At 55.3% G+C, this 16,621-nt stretch overlaps 2 protein-coding genes and 1 long non-coding RNA gene across 4 annotated transcripts; 1 reads left to right on the top strand and 2 right to left on the bottom strand.

The window, feature by feature from the left end:
• Positions 1-81: 81 nt before the first annotated feature.
• On the bottom strand, positions 82-6,423 carry LOC114014928 (uncharacterized). The gene is made up of 2 exons (XR_008731978.1): positions 1,673-6,423; positions 82-810 (listed from the first exon to the last, which is right to left on the bottom strand). It is a non-coding gene; the product is annotated as an uncharacterized LOC114014928 (long non-coding RNA).
• A 1,579-nt stretch (positions 6,424-8,002) lies between these two features.
• RASD1 (ras related dexamethasone induced 1) lies at positions 8,003-10,043 on the top strand. Of its 2 annotated transcripts, none has more exons than XM_005435670.3 (2): positions 8,003-8,423; positions 8,700-10,043. In XM_005435670.3, exons 1-2 carry the CDS (start codon positions 8,138-8,140, stop codon positions 9,248-9,250), a joined length of 837 nt encoding a protein of 278 aa, XP_005435727.1. In that variant the 5' UTR covers positions 8,003-8,137; the 3' UTR covers positions 9,251-10,043. The 2 variants fall into 2 exon arrangements, with proteins under 2 accessions (XP_005435727.1, XP_055565005.1); XM_055709030.1 differs by having other exon boundaries at positions 8,771-9,019.
• Positions 10,044-10,942: 899 nt separating this feature from the next.
• Positions 10,943-16,613, bottom strand: MED9 (mediator complex subunit 9). The gene is made up of 2 exons (XM_055709031.1): positions 16,425-16,613; positions 10,943-12,697 (listed from the first exon to the last, which is right to left on the bottom strand). The coding sequence occupies exons 1-2, from the start codon at positions 16,562-16,564 to the stop codon at positions 12,481-12,483; spliced, it is 357 nt and encodes a 118-aa protein (XP_055565006.1). The 5' UTR covers positions 16,565-16,613; the 3' UTR covers positions 10,943-12,480.
• Between the last annotated feature and the right edge of the window lie 8 nt (positions 16,614-16,621).

Raw genomic sequence — 16,621 nt, forward strand, 5'->3', positions numbered from 1 at the left:
CACATCCCCTTCACAGTTAATGTTTTTAGATGGAGGCTAAAACAGCCCAGTACCCATAGCAACCAGCAAGGAGAGGACACGTTGCATTATTCAGACAATTTATGTCAGAGTTGCCAGTCCTGGCTCAAAGTCTCTGATGTAAATAAATTCAGATTTGTTGAGAGGTGAAATCAGTATTTACCGAAGAGACACGTGCTGCTGCGGGAAGGATTGCTCTTAACAAGAAGTCAGCGAGGGCTGTATTTTTGCTGTCTTGTTCCCAGTCTGGGGACTGTGTACACTTTTCCCTGTCCCCTCTGCAAGGTCAGGGGGACACCAGTGGTACCATTCCCATCCCCAGCCAGCATCAGCCCCACCAAAATGGGTGTCTGTCACCATAAACCCCGGTGACGGAGCTGCTTTCCCTCCTGTGCTCACAGCATCCCAAAGGCGCAGGAGTTTGGTGCTGCGCCGGGGCTGGCTTCACGGACTCCATCCCCCTTGACCTGCTCTTTCCAACCCAACCCTTCCCACTTCCCAGCCGCTCTGTGTTGGCTTTGCATTGTACAGGGTTTGTTGTGGGACTATGCCAGATCCCCGTTTTTAGTAGCTCTTGCCACAGCAGCCAGCACGGATTAACAAGCCTTCGCAGAGCTGCTTCTGGCTGCTGTGGAGCTGGAGTTCGACGTTTCAGAGGCATCTGCTCTCTTCCTGAAGGGAAGGTGAAGTTCAAGCCCATCTCACAGGGTCCAAGCCTACCTTTGTCCCTCGGGCAGGGGGTTGGGCTCTGGCCAGGGCCAGTCCCCAGTGGTGCTGTGCTGCTCGCCTGGGCTGCGGGGAGGAGAACACAGAGAGATCATTAGTTATATTGTTTAACAGTATTGGGGGGCTGTCCTTGCTTACAAGGGAAAATATTTGATTCCTCTCCAATCACCTAATATTTCTAAGAATTGGAGTTTACAGAGGGTGGGGATGAAACCTTCAGGTTGAGCATGAAGCATTGGGGTTGTCGCAGCTATTTCCCTCCTTCCCATCCTCAGGGCCAGCACCTGGCTGCAGCTGGGCCACATCCTGCATGGATGCAGGGGTGGACCTCATGGCCTCCAGGTCAGGATGAGATTGCTTCTGCTTCCAAAGGAGAGACCTGCGCTGTCAGACCCCCAGGACCATCGGCTTGCAGCCTTGGTGCCATGCTGGCATGGGTAGGTGCATCCCTCCAGCTCTTGGGGAGGCATCGAGCACCAGTCAGAGTCCCTGGAAATGTGGTCATGGGTCTGGTTTTGTAACTTCACAGCTTCAAAATCCAGTGTGGGGCTTGCTGGGCCCATCTGAGCTTGGCAAGGAGGTTTGTTTGTAGCCTTGGGAAATGCTGCACAGGAGGCTGTGTGCAGATACTGCAGATAACGCCTCCCTTGATGTTCGGGACATTTCTCCAGAGCAAACACCAGGAAAGGGGAAACTAGTTAAATCACAACTCCTGCCTGGCAGGGACGGCTGGATCACCACGTCCATCACGCCGCACTGCCTCAGCTCACCCCATCCTGGTGCACAGCCCCCGACAGTGGCTGTGCCCACCCTCGTGCTCCACACGGGTTTTCTCCACGTGGCCACTTGCATGACTCCCCAGGACGTGTCTCCCCTTCCCAAAATGGCGTGTGGGTTTTTTTGGGGAGGGGGGATCACCCATACGAACCCAAACAGCCCCAGTGACGGGCACGTGATGTGGGCCCAGCTCCACATTCGTGGGATGCTTCATCCAGGGACACCTTGGGAGATGGAGTCTGTGTCCTGTGGTCTTTTCCCTGAAGGCAACCTGATGGTGGGGACCTCCAGAACAGGGGACACTTCCCCAAAGGCCCTGCTCTCCGTTGTGACCACCCATAACCCACACCCCTGTTTGCTTTCACCCAGCGCTGCTGCACTGCCTTCACAGAACGGCCACTGGCCCTTCGGTGGCAAACAAACATGCTTAGCCGGGAACGGAGAGTAAACACATGGTGCAATTGATGCAGCGTGTGTCGCATTGGTGGAGCGATGGAGAAGTCACCATGTCCCTGGGCTCCTGCCAGGCTTGGATTGCTGGTCACGCTTGGCTAGGGAAGGAAACGGGGGCTCAGGACCCTGGCAGTGGCTCCCGCACCCATCCTGACGCTGGGGCTGAGTCCCTGCACAGCCGCTCGTGGGCAGGGGGGACTGCCTGGTCTGCCAGCGGTTGGGATTTGATGCAAAAGCAAAGATGAGCTTTGAGTGCAGGTGGTATGGGGGCTTTCGGGGTAGTGTGGGCACTGAGTGCTTTATCAGGGACCCCTTAATCCAGGGAAGGCAGACACAGCAGGACTTACCTTTAGGGGGGAATAAATCAGTCCCCTCTGTCCCTGCTGTGCAGGGAAGGCAGTCTGGGTTTTAAATGGTCACAGAGAAATGCAATGGGAGAGCGCCCTGGTGGGAAGCTATTTCCCGGTGGGAAACCACCAGTGTTGGAGCCTAAACAAATGCCTGTGGCAGGACCAGGATCCGTCCTGCCTCAGTAGAGCGAGGGTTGAGCCTCACAGTCACTGCTGGCAGGCTCCTGCTCTGGGGTCTGTGGATGCAGGCAGCCCCCGCCTCACCAGTGCCCAGGGGATGCTTCAATATGACCCCCAGCCCAGGGAGGGCAGCGCCCCATACCCACCATTCCCCCTGCCCTTCTCATCACCCCTGAGGGACGGTGTGGAGACACCATCCACCCCACCCCGGCCCACCTCCGCCCTCCACCCCAGGGGTCTTTACGCATGGAGCTCCCGCCATGTGCCAGAGGACAAGTTACAAGGCTGTTTTCTTTAATTTCCACACTAAAAAGCCACCCCGGGACAGCCAGTGAGCTGGCCACGCTGTGCTGCATCCTCCTTGGATCTTATTTCAAAAAAAAAAAAAAAATATCCTAGGAATGTGCTGCTTTTCCCATGTTGCGTTTTCTTCAGAGGGGAACTGTTTACCGAGCGGTTCCTTTCTGAATCAGGGTTGCAGGGGGGAGGCAGAGCAGCCAGAGCCCCCCAGGAAGGCAATGTCGGGGCCAAGCTCTGCCTGTGTCCTGCTTTGGGCTGCACCAAGGCTGAGAGAAGCCTCGAGGGTCCTCGTGTTGGGCTCAGCCCTCACCCAGCTCAAGCCCCCCCGCCCCACACCTCCACCCCCAGCCTCAAGCCCTGCGCTGCCCTCAGCCCCCTCCGGACCCCGCCGCCGGAGGAGTGGGGGCACATGCAGGACCGAGACGCAAAGCACCTCCAGGCTCCAAGCCCTCGGCACTGGCTGCGCATCCCTCTGCTGGTTCCATCCGTTGCTGCCCAGCTGGCTCCGCACCTCCTCTTGGGCTTTGAGTTTTGTCCTACCCTGGCAGCTGGAGGGAACCCACCTGAAATCTGTAGCAATGCGACCGCTGGGGTCACAGAGCCTCCCTCTCCGCCGTGCCTCATATTCGGGGCCCTGTCGCTGCCCATCTCCAGTTACAGGTGACATTTCTCTCTAATCCCAGGGAGGCTGCTGCTCTCTGGAAGGGAGCAGAAGGCACTCGAGTTTGGGGACACATCCAGGACATGCAAACGCCTTTTGTCCATGCTGGATGCTGGCAGCATGCTGCTGCCTTGGAGCAAACTGTGGGCAAAAGGCTGGCATGAGGTGGGATGGAAACTGGGAGCAGAGGATTCCCAGGCTGCCCCTGGCTTGGGGAACCCCAGTTCTGCTCTGTATGGAGCTCTTGGCCCAGCTGTGCCTCATGGTTATTGACAATGGGTTCATGTCACCTGGGTGCACTCAGAGTGGAGATGGTTCCACAGCCTCTGCTGGAGAGCAGAGCACTGTCCCTGGGGTGTGAGGCAGTGGAACCAAGCCCCCTGCGGTGTGGTGCCAGCAGAAATCCAGCGCTCACCACATGCTTGGTCATCCAGCACGTGTTTGTGCTGCCGGTAAGGAAAGCAGTGGCACCGAGTGAGCCCCTGGATAACACCACTTCCCTGGCTTTGCACTGCGATACCGGCATTGCAGCCCCATCCCTGGGACTCTGGCGAGTTTATTGCAGCAAACACACACCAAAGATGGGAGAAGGGGAGCTGATGCAGAAAGTCCGGAGACCACGGCACAGCACAAGGCTGCTCCGGGAGCTGCATCGTGCTGGGCACAGGGATGGTGTCTCCAAGGGAGTTCTCACCACCCCTTGCCTGGATGACTCAAGGAACTGGGGATTTAAGGCATGTCTCAGGCTTTCAGGTTCTCTTTTAATCAAATCCCAAATGCTAAAAGGAATCAAGAGACATGAAAGTGTTGCTAAAGAAGTAGGGGGTGGGGGAAGGAAACAAATAAACCCACCCCCCTGGTCCCCAGCGACAAAGCAGCCCACTTCTGCATCATATCTCATCTGGGAAAAATTATATGTTGTGAATTACGTGCTTCTTCTGAAAAGCCTTAAAGGAGATTTAATAAAATGAGACAAGCTAATAATATAGGGAATGAATAGCAACCCTGGATGTTGCATCTTGATTTAATCAGATGCTTTTTCCCAGGGGGACAAGCAAGAGCTATAGCTAAAGCCTCCTTTCCCTTCCATACCCAGCTGCTCCACTCTTCCTCCAGCCCCTTGCTCCTTCTCTCGTCCCAGGAGAGCAGCCAAGGCAGGATTTGGGGTCCCACAAGACCCCACTGTTCCCCAGTAGCCGCTGGGAAACGCACAGCCCATGTTGGTTATTTGTGAGCGGGCTAACAAGCAGCACGCCGGGGTGCTGTACACAAACTGGGAGGGGGGGCCTGTCTGAAGACCAGGTCCCTGTCTGGGAGTGGAAAAACAGGAATTGGGGGGCAGGCTTGGCTCTGTGTGCGTGCTCCCAAAGCCCTGGTCCAGAGCCCAGGGATGCTGTGTGCTGCTGTGCAGGGGACAAACCCCTGGTAGGATGCGAAGCAACCTAAGAGCAACGGTAAGGAGCTCGAGTCGGATGTGCTCCTCTCCATAGCTTGGGAGAGGCTGCGGGGTCTGCGTGTGCCGGGGCGGGAGAGGCAGGAACAGCCCTTCCAGCCTGGGTTTTTTCACCGCTTGCACCCGTAGGACCCAGCTGTGAGCCGAGGCCAGCTCGACCCTGGGGTGACGATACTTCCCAGCTCCGCAGCACACTCGGAAATCAAAGCCATGTTCTGATGTCATTGTTCTTTTCCAAGTATCCCCCCGCTCGCCTGTCCCTGGGCCAGGCGGCGTGGTGCACACTCCTGCCTCCTGGTACATCTTGCTTCCTACATTTTTGCGAGGCTGATGCTGCTGTGAGCTCTATTTTGCCTCTTGCACAGTTCGTCCAAGCCAGACCCTGAGGAGTCGCATGTTCTGTCACTGGGATGTTTGTGTGACTTTCATGGAATCTCCCTCCCTCAGCCACTTGCTCGTGGTCACTGGGTGGGTTTTGTCCCTCAGCAGGTGGCTGGTAAACCCCAGGAGGGTGCAGGTAGGGAGAGGAACAGCAAGAAAAGGGGGGCTGATGTGTGCTGAAGGTGTTTGATTCCATTAAAGGTGTCTGCAGCCACTGGGTTTTGCGCACAGCAGTCTGCCTGCAGCTCTTGCTGTACCGAGCACCTTTGTGAAAGATCCTGTATCCTCCAAAACTGGGTGAGGAGCAAAACACCCCGCAAAGGGCAGGGTCAGACTGTGCAGGCGGTATGGCAGCCGTGGGGAAAATGCTATTTTGCCTGCCCCTGCTTAAGACTCAGGCTGTTTGCAGTCAGGTCAGAAATAGGTGGTGATTTTTAGCAGAGTCATAACCGTGGGAAGGCTTTGCCTCACAGCGAGGTGGGTCCTGCATCATCAGTCACTGGCAGCCAGCTCCCGGCAAATGTGCTCTGCTTCCACCATGAGACACGTTTCTAGATGATCTTGGGGGGACTCAGCCTAATGCCTTGTAATGCTCCTCTCCTTAAGCTCTGTGTGACTGCAAGGAGCTGGGCTCTGGAATAGCACAGGCAGTGCCCATATTCCCTCCCCCGGAGCTCCCGCAGCCATCAGCTCTCCTCCGTCTGCCCAGGGTCCCTGCCATTGCTTTTGGGGTGTCCCCATCAGGATGGCACCCCTGAGCCGAGCCCACGGGATCCTGGCGGCACATTTGCCTTGTGGTGTGCTCTGCCTTTGCTGTCGCCAATGAGCCTTTTGGAGGCAGCAAATGGATTTTCCGTGGCTGAAGTCTGTTAACCAAGGAGCAGACTTCAAGCTGGCTATTTTTACCTGTTCTGGCACTATTAATAGTTGTACGGTTAGCAATAAACGCCAGTCGAGATATTTGATTTGTCTGTCCCCCCAGAGGTTGGCGCTTCCTATTCCCCCTGTTGTTTTCCATCAACTGCTTCAATTAAATGATCTTGTCGTTATTTTGGGGTGATACATTTGTGCTTTGCAATCGGCTGTTAAACTCCTTCGCTGTCTCACACACAGATCAATAAACATAGGAAGCTGTCCCACTTTCTCTCCCCAAAGTGTCCTTGTGCCTTTGCTGCCAGGCTGGATGCTTCCCTGCAGGCAGGGATGGGGCCGTGAGGGGCTGTTTGAATCACCCCTCCCTTTCCCCCCCCCCCCCAACAACAACTCCAACTCCTCTGTAAACCTTTGGACAGTGTTTAAATTAATATCCAAGTGTAAGACCACACCTGGGGGAGATGGAAAGCTCAGCACCATCCGTTTCCCAAGCAGTGCTGATGAAATACACCGTGCTGCACAAATTTGTGTGTTCTACCTGTCCCTGACATCTGTCTTGGTGTGTAGGTAAGGCTTCTGCTATCCTGAACCTTATTTAAGTGTCACCTTTTGGGGTTTTGGGGGTTTGGGGTTTTTGGGTTTTTTTCCTAATAGATCCTCACAGGTGTTTTTAATTGACTTTCACATCAGCTTGATGTGAAAGAAGAGCTTGGCTTTCCTTGGGCTCTGTCTCTCACTCATCGATGGTGCAGAGATCCCTCAGAGCAGCAACATTCCCACTTTCCCAGGACTATCGCCTGCATCTTGCTGGTCAGGGAGGTGCTGGTTCAGCTCAGCACCTCTGCAGGCATCCCGCAGCCCTGGGCGGCTGCCGGGGCTGGCCCTTGCATCCCGCTCCAGTGCAACCAAGAACTCAGCACCCAAGATCAAGCGGCGCAGCTGCAGCCATGCACCCTGCCTGCCCCGGCAGCAGCGCGGCTGCAGCCATGCACCCTGCCTGCCCCGGCAGCAGCGCGGCTGCCTGCACTGCGCCTGCATCCCTTCCAGCAACCTTCCTCCTCTTCTGCCTCCCCACGGCCCCCGCTGGGCCCTGTGCCGTGGCTCATGCCCCCAGGCCAAGCATCCCCAGCCCTGCTCGGAGCGGTACTGCAGGTGCGCTGCCCGCGCTGCCCGCCCTGCCCGCGCTGCCCGCCCTGCCCGCGCTGCCCGCCCTGCCCGCGCTGCCCGCCCTGCCCGCGCTGCCCGCCCTGCCCGCGCTGCCCGCCCTGCCCGCGCCCTCGCCTGCCCCCTAGCGGCGGAGCGGGCGCTGCAGCGACACTGCGCTGGGCACCCGGGGCTGGGGTCGGGGCCAGCCGCCCCCTTCAGGGGACACCGAGGCCGCTCTCGGCCCCCGCCCCGGCCCCGCCCCGACCAGGGTCTTTTCTCTGGTCTTTCTGCGGGGCAGGTGGCTGCACTCCCGCCCCGGCACGGGCAGCGTTCACCGGAGCGGGGGGCGGGCTGGGACCCCCCGGGAGCCCCCGCCCCGGGTCCCTGCGGCCGGGGGTCCCACTGCAGGGGTGCGCAGCCCCTCGCCGGGCTGCCCGCGGGGCCGCTGCAACGCACCGGGGCCCCGGGCTGAGCTGCGAAGGGGTCGGCTGGCAAACGGGACCGGGAGCGCGAACGGGGCTGCGAACGGGCCCGGGCTGGGCAGCGCCGGGAGCGGGGGGCGGGGGGCGGCGGGCCGCGCGCGGGGCCGTGCACTGACTCAGCCGCCGCCGCCCCGGGCCGTGACGCGCCGAGGGGCGGTCGCTGCTGCCTCCATATAACGCGGCGGCGGCGGCCGTGCAGAGCTCACACCGGCCTTTCCTGCGAGGGGAGAGGGGCTGAGCAGCCGGGCAGCCGTCGCCTTCCTCCCGCTCCTCCTCCTCCTCCTCCTCCTCCTCCTCCTCCTTCCTCTCCGCGCAAGCTGCACTTTCACCGGCTTCAATGAAACTGGCAGCGATGATCAAGAAGATGTGTCCCAGCGAGGCCGAGCTGAGCATCCCTGCCAAGAACTGCTACCGCATGGTCATCCTGGGCTCCTCCAAGGTGGGCAAGACGGCCATCGTCTCGCGCTTCCTCACCGGCCGCTTCGAGGAGCAATACACGCCCACCATCGAGGACTTCCACCGCAAGTTCTACAGCATCCGCGGGGAGGTCTACCAGCTCGACATCCTGGACACATCAGGCAACCACCCCTTCCCAGCCATGCGCCGCCTCTCCATCCTCACAGGTACTTGGCTGGGGAGTGCCAGGAGAAAGGGGGGGGTGTCCCTTGCCAGCTTTCAGGGGTTCTTGCCCAGTTTGGGGATGTTTCTCCAGTCCCGGGAGGTGGGATTTTGTGTGTGCAGGGAGTGGGCAACTTTGCACCCTGCACGGGGTGGACAGGAGGATGCAGGACCCGGGTGCTGCCTGGTCCTTCCCTCCCCAAGTCGCCGTGTGGCTTAGGCAGTGGGTCTCTGTGTGTCCCCACCCCTGGAACCATCTCACGTTCCCTCTTTGTCCCCAGGAGACGTGTTCATCCTTGTGTTCAGCCTGGACAACCGGGACTCCTTTGAGGAGGTGCAGCGCCTGAAGCAGCAAATCCTGGAGACCAAGTCGTGCCTGAAGAACAAAACCAAGGAGAACATAGAGGTGCCCCTGGTCATCTGCGGCAACAAGGGCGACCGGGACTTTTACCGGGAGGTGCAACCCAGGGAGATTGAGCAGCTGGTGGGAGGGGACCCCAAAAAATGCGCCTACTTCGAGATCTCGGCCAAGAAGAACAGCAGCCTGGACCAGATGTTCCAGGCGCTCTTCGCCATGGCCAAGTTGCCCAGCGAGATGAGCCCTGACCTACACCGCAAGGTCTCGGTCCAGTACTGCGACATCCTGCATAAGAAGGCGCTGAAAGGCAAAAAGCTGCTGAAGGAGGGGGGCCGGGGCAGCACAGAGGAGGCGTACGGCATCGTGGCCCCCTTCGCCCGGCGGCCCAGCGTCCACAGCGACCTCATGTACATCAGAGAGAAGGCCATCGGTGGTGGGCACAGCAAGGAGAAGGACCGCTGCGTGATCAGCTAGGAGCCTCCGCTCACCCTGTGACGGGAAGGAAAGAAGGAAAGAAAGGAGGGGGGAAAGATGCTCGTTTCTGAACTGACTCAGGGTGGGCAGGTGCCCCCCCAGGCAAAGAAGGGGTCGCCTCTTCCCCAGCCTCCCTCCTCCCCAGGGATCACTTTCATCGGCTCCCTCCCCCAGGGGGGCATTTTGGGAGCGAGGGATGCAAAGGGGGAGGCTTTGGGGGGCAGGAGGGGGGTGTCGCTGGGACCAGCCTCCTGGGCAGAGAGACAGGGAAGAGTGAGCTGCTGGGCAGCCAGCTGGGGGGCTGAGCGTGGAGGGCACGGACCTTGGTGTTTCTTTCCCTCCCAAACCACCCAGCCTCGGGCACTGCCTTCAGGTGGGAGGGCAGGGGTCTGCCAGCACCTGCCTGGGGCTCTGGGATTGGTTTTTTGTTGTTTGTTTGTTGTTGTTTTTTAACTTGAGAAGCTGTGCACGGCCTCTGGCTCTGTGTCGTGTGTTCGTCTGTGTCTGCAAAACACGTGCAGAAGACACTCCTAAGCTGTTGCAAAGACATTGCATAGTTACAGCCCTGATGGACCAAAAAACTGATTCTTGTTTACATTTGTCTTGTCTGATTTGCAAGATTTGGGGAAGGTGGGGGGAGGAGGAAGGGTTTTTTAAAATAAGAAAATAATAGGCACTTTATGTAGGTATTGCTTGTCATTGACATGAACAAAAAAATCTTCAAGTGTTTCTACTGTGGGTGAAACTTGATGTTTTATTTTTTCTACAAATTAATAAAATCTTTTTAAAATGACACCTGTGGGTTTGCCTTTGCTTCCTCACCCTGCCCCCTAGCAAAACCCGATCCTGCTGAACAAAGACCTAAGCCCCACTCCAAGCTGCTAAAAACAGCCCCTCAGCTCAATCCCTTTATTACCCCATTTTCTTCGACTCCCAGTGCAAAGGTTTCCGCCTCTGCAAGCAGCAGATTTCTTGCCACACAGGGTAACGAGGGGCCACGCACAGTTAGTTACTCAAACGGGTGACCGAGCCAGGACTCTTTCCTCACTTCACTAACGCTGAGTGACGATCCTGCCAGCCCCATGACACGCCGGGCATTGGCACGCCATTCACTGCAGAGACCAAGCTAACTGACATCACTTCGTTATAAAGAGCTGATTGTGTTTCATGCTTTTTCCCGATCAACTAAGCACACTTTAATGATGTCAACAGAGAGTGATTCATTTGCACCCAGTCTGGGATATTGTTTTTATTTTGCAACATGAGTAAAGGAAGTACTTTGCTCAGAAGGTCACCTTTGCATCTGATGGTTTCTAATCTCTTCCCAATAACAAGTCACAGTAATCATTGCTAGAAGTGAAAGGGAAAGGGGGAAGAGCTCTTTCTGGCTCCAGCTTGTCTTTCAGTTCATTTTCAGTCCCTGCTCTCCCCTCAATTGGCAGATCAGATCTACATTTAATACACATTAATGGCAAAAAAAAAATCTATTGAAGCCACAAAAACTAAGGTGGGTGAGTGAGACTGCAAACCAAACCACTTCAGTTTTGTTTGAAACTTGGATTCAAGTTGACAGACTTAACTTGTTCCTGTGCTAAGTGCCAGACATTTCTTTGGAAACATGTTGTTTCTTCCAGCTCTGCATATGCCCCGATTTCACAGGAACAGCAACTGGCAAAAAAAGGGAAACCACCATCCAGGCATGAGACACAAGAATTTATTGAGCTGGGACAGGCAATGGCTGGCAGAAAGGTAATTTCAGTAATAAAAAGAGTGTACATTGTGCTTTGTTTATCTTGGTGTTCTGCTTTTCTCAGTGTTTACACACTGGCACCTTCCCAAAGAAAGTACTAGTAAAGTATTCCAGCGGGACAGAGCAATCCTTAGGCTACAGGTGAGTCACAACCATCCCCGCTATCAACAAGCAGAATTACTTGCCTTTTGGTTTAGGAAAGGAAAACCCAACCCAGACCTCACTTCTCTTCTTTTGAAGGCACCCTCTGGTGCTGGTTCTCAACAGACACTCTATTTCACTAGCTGGTTTTTCACCTCTTCTGCTACCGACCTGCACCCTCTTTCAAGATAATTGAGAGAACCATGAGACTCAAGGTCCTGTCACACCTTCGTTAGTCAGTGAGATGCAGCGCTGCTTACCAGGTTGTCATCTGTCACCGTAAGAGCTATCAGCAGAAGGACAGCAGGCAGGGAGCCCCGGGATCCATCCGAGTGTGATACAACATTCAAGAGCTTTCCATCAGCCACTGGCAAACGTTCAAGCCACACAAATGCTTGTGCTTGTGGGAAGCCCCTGGGGCACTCTGGATGTGCAACTGACCCATCGTGTTGAGCTCGACTGCTTTCTCATATGGAATAACTGAAAGCTCTTATCATTTAAGCCCTTTGTTTTGATTCTGCTTGCCCTCCTGTGTTTTAACAAGATACACAACGTATTGCCTACAAGACACACTCACCCAAGGAGACTTACACACCCAAAGCCTACCAAAATCCACTTCCTTGGCAGTCCCTGCTTCCAAAAAAGTGATGTAAAGACACAGGAGCTGTGCCCAGGCTATGCACATCCTCTGTGCTGCCAAAATCCTGCCCCTGCTCAGCCCACATCCACTCAGTGAATACACAAGAGGGGCAGTCTGGGATTTCTAAATCTTTACTTGGCTCATCTCAGACACAATCATCACTTGTTTAAAAAAACGGAGAGAAATACAGAAGTAATTGAAAGCAATCATTCCTCTTTCAACACACAGAGACTGGAAAGTGTCCCAGAGACCCTTTCCAGGAGCAGGGCCAAAGAGCTCACGCTTCTGTCTTATGCTCTCTTTATATTTGTCCACTTTTAAGGGGAAAAAATGCAGAAAATGCCCCCTTTTTTCTTGTTGAAGTTAACCACCAGGTACTTTGACCCTTAGCAAGGAGAAAACATAATGTCTCCTGCTTGCATGTACAAAAAATAACCCCACCCCGAGAGGAAACAGATGCATATATAAATGCACAGTCCTGCAGCAGATCAAAGTGAACATACTGCTGTAATCACCATATGTGAAGCACACAGTGTTCTGGTTCAGCGTGACGTGCCTGTGATCCACTCAGACACAACTTCAGAGCAACATGACCGAAAAAGCATACAAGAAAGAAAAGCAAACTTCTTCCACCTCTTTCTCTCCTGTTCAGCCAAGATAGGAGGTATCTCAGACCCGGAGAGCAGAGCTGTGCCCTTCCTATTCTTTGGGAATTTCAAACATGCAAAGGCTCTTGTACTTCTGCAGCAGTTCATTTTTGGTCCGGACCTGCTCCCGCAGGTTCTGCAGCTGCTGCTGCTGCTGCTCTGGGCTCACACCGATGCCAGGCATGGAGCTGATCAGCTTCCTCATCTCCTGGAACTTGTTCTTGAGCTCATTCAGCACCTGGTGAACATCCTGGCTGTCCTTGTCCATGCTGCAGAGAGGAAATTGAGATATTGTTAAATTCTCCTATTGGAAACACCCCTTTAGCCCACGGGGGTGACTGTAATTTCCAGTACAACCAGGGCTTAAACTGGAATTTACTGGGAAACTTTTGCCCTTGGTAATTCACCTATCCCAATAAAATGGACACAGACAGATATACAGCCTGGGTAGCCTCTGGGGCAAACTGGTTTCCTGCTGATCTCCAGCACAGAATCCGGTTACTTCGGGACCCATCAATTGTGTTAGGAGCTGGCCTGCAGTTCTAAAACATTACCACGGAGCAGGCTAAATTCTTCCTCTTGTTTGAACTCCCATATCTCTTTTTGGGGAAGTTAAGATTACATATGTGTGTTGTGTGTAGGCACCTGGAAAAAAAGATCTCAGTCTCACCCATGACCCGTTGCTGCTGTAATACAAAAATAAAAAAAATAAATCAATGCAGTCAAACAGCTTGACAGCAGAAAATAGAAACTGTTCCCCAAAGTATCAGAGAGTATCCAATGGCAGAGAAAATGGTACTTTGGGGCTTTAAAACGACTCTCTGGGGATGTATACCTAATAAAAGAGAAGCGACAGCTTTTTTTTTTTTAAGAGCAGCACAATTGGTTCAGCAGCCAGCTCTGTGCTTTTCAAGGCTCAGTGTTGTCTGAGGCAATGTCTGCCCTCAAACCCTCATTAGTATCTGCCTCAGCTTTGTTAGCACCAGCAAGACGTTTTACCGATTCCAGGCAAATACGAGCCCCTGCTTCCAGGACACCTATTAATAACAAGAGCGGGATTCTAATGGTCTTTGAAAACTGGGAGCCTGTTCAATAGCCAGACCTAAAAATAAATCTGCTTGGCATGACCAGGGCAGAGAGGTGCTCGATCATAACTTTGGGGAATCATGACACGGCTGAGAACGAAACTTTTAACCAGATGGTCGCCGTTTGTTTCAAAAGCCTGTTGGAACAAAATATTCATTACTCTCTTCTAAATAAAAATGCAGCTGGTACTATAATGTATCCCCATTATGCAGGCATTCACGGTCAGGTCAGCAATGGAAAAATACAGGCGCACACACAACCCCATGGCACGTCTGGGGAGGCATGGGCTGACACCGTCTTTAATCCCCCGTAGCTGCAGGCTGGCTTTGAGAGGGATGTCCTCCCTGCTCCACGTCTCCCCAAGTCTTGTTCCCTTCACCACACATAGAGAATTGACAGCTGACTGTCCGGCTGGTTGATCCAAAGGAATAATTATTTCATTTTTCGTTGGCTTGTTTTTTTCTCTGATGGGTGGTTTTCCTGCTGGATCAAGCCACTGAAGCAACTCCCTCTTTGAGGGCACGGACAGGCAGGGGTAAGGAGATGTGGGAAGAGACTGCAGCTGCCTGCAATAAAGCAGGATTCAACGCAACGTCCAGCCACAGGCAGTGCTGACCGACTGTGTGTAAGACCTGCCTTTAGGGACAGTGTTCATCGTTCTACCAGCACAACCAGCTGCCAGCGGAGCCACGCACTGGGACCTCAGCGGCAATGCTGTTTGACTGTACAAGGTTGAAAATATCAGCAAGCCCTGCTTAGGAAAACTTTCCCCAGACCCAAACAACAGGAAAGAGCACATGTCCTTGAATGTAAGCAAATTTACGCGGCTCCTGAGCACAGAGTCACCTTGGAGATGTGTCTTCATGGCTGAGTCAGTGTCAAAACAGCAGGGCTGGGCTCTGTGACTAGTGGCAGTGTTAAAGGATAATACATTTGCCATCTGTCAGGGACATGAGGCAACACATCCCACCACTTGCCTCTGTGGTCCTACACGTCTGCAGCACTGCTCAGCGTACCTACATCTGCTCAAGCTGCCCAGAAAATGCCGTGTATGAAGCCAAGGGAGGTAGCACGGTAGCAGGAGTGGGTGGCTCAGTGGGACAGGGCACAAGATATCCCAGGGACTGTCATCTGTGGGTCACCGTGACCTGCTCAGTGACGTATAGGAATCTGGGAGGTCTCAGCCCATGGCTACTGCCCACTTTGCTTATGTACATGTGCGTACCTGGCAATGGGCTTAACCTCACTTCTGTGGTCTGCACAGATCAGGCAGAAGCAAGGTCGGGGACAAGTTCCCCCAGCACAATGGGGCAACAGAGGGAAATCAGACAGTTTGCGTTCTCATGCCCTCATGTTTTGCCTCTGGACCAATCTGTCTGGGGATATTCAGTCTTTCCTTGCCATGGCTCACGCTGCAGAGCTGTTAAGGGTGAAATTCTCTGACCTTTCACACATCCTTGATACGAGTGAAACATCAGCGGGACACAAACCAGCCTCAGCTCCTAAATAAGCACACAGGGAAAGGGCAGCCAGGCCCACAACCAGTAACAAGGGAATTCATGCTTCCCATGCCCTCCACCTCACCCTGCAGGCTGCCCAGGTGAGAGCACAGAGCTGGCCTGGATGGCTTTTCAAGGCACAGCCATGACCCTAATGGGACTTCACACAAGCATCTCTAAAGGGGTTATCCTGAGCCAGAAATGTCACAGTTCTCAGGATCTGTTACCCCTACAGTACTTATCTTGAACTGGGAAGAGACCAATTTAACTTGTACTACTGCAGAAGCCATCCTCCCTTTTGCAGGTCCCCAGAAACCGGCTGCATTCCTGCTCCAGCAATGCCTGTACTTTTTGAGGCTGTTATCAGCCAAACAGTACAGTTATCTGGAGTGATAACCCAGCACAAGTACAACACTCCTGCTTCCTGGCTGTTACCGGTGGGGCATTGTCCCTGGGACGTGGGAGCACCTGCACCGCCCAGGTGACCCAAACACCAACCGAGGTACTGGTGTGACTCAGAGGGAGATGCACTTGGGGCTGCGCCAGCTCCCTCTAACACTATTCCCAGGAATTCCAGCTGGGAGAAAAAGGGCCAAGGAGATGCTGGGAGGTTGGAGAGCATTACTAGAGGGGGGACCTCATTGCCCTGCTACCCACCTGGGGCACCCTGAGGATGCTGGCAGTTGGAAAGCGTGATCAGAAGGAGGAACCCACTGTCCAGCTCCCCATCCAGAGCATCCCAGGGATGCTGGGGGCTGGAGAACATTACTAGAGGGGGATTCCATTGCCCCACTCCCTGTCCAGGGCACCCTGAGGATGCTGAGGGTGGGAAAGCATCATTAAAGGGGGGACCACACTGCCCTGCTCCCCACTCAGGGCATGCCTGAGGATGCTGGGGGTGGGAGAGCATCATTTGAGGGGGGGACCCCACAGCCCTGCTCCCCACCCAGGGCACCCTGTGGATGTTGGGGGCTGGAGAACATCCCCAGAGGGGGATCCCATTGCCCCACTGGGAGCCAGGGTACCCTGAGGACGCTGAGGGTGGGGCAGCATCATTAAAGGAAGCCCCATAACCCCACTTCCCACTCAGGGGATGCCTGAGGATGCTTAGGGTGGGACAGCATCATTTTTTTTTTTGGGGGGGGGGGTGTAGCCCTGCTCCCCATCCAGGGCACCCTGAAGATGCTGGGGGTTGGAGGACACCCCCAGAGGAGGATCCCATTGCCCCCCCGGGACCCAGGGCACCCTGAGGATGCCGAGGGTGGCACAGCATCATTCGAGGGGGGACCGCACGGCGCTGCTCCCCGTCCAGGGCACTCCGAGGGTGTCATCAGCGGGCCCGGGGCAGGGCAACCCCGCACCGCGGTGCCCGGCTCGGGGCGGGGGGCCCGGTGGCCGCGGCCGCCGTTACCATTTGATGATGTCGTGGACGAGCGGCAGGAAGGAGAACTCCTCCTGCGCGGGCGGCGGCGGCGGCGGCTTCTGCTCGGCGGGCGGCTCGGGCGGCGGCGGCTCCTCGGCGGCGCGGGCGGCGGCGCCCCCCGAGGCCATGGCGGACCCCGGCCGGGCCGCGGCGCCGCGCAGTGACGGAGCGGGGCGGAGCTCGGC

The sequence above is a fragment of the Falco cherrug genome, chromosome 4 (assembly GCF_023634085.1).
Source record: "Falco cherrug isolate bFalChe1 chromosome 4, bFalChe1.pri, whole genome shotgun sequence".
Classification (NCBI taxonomy): domain Eukaryota; kingdom Metazoa; phylum Chordata; class Aves; order Falconiformes; family Falconidae; genus Falco; species Falco cherrug.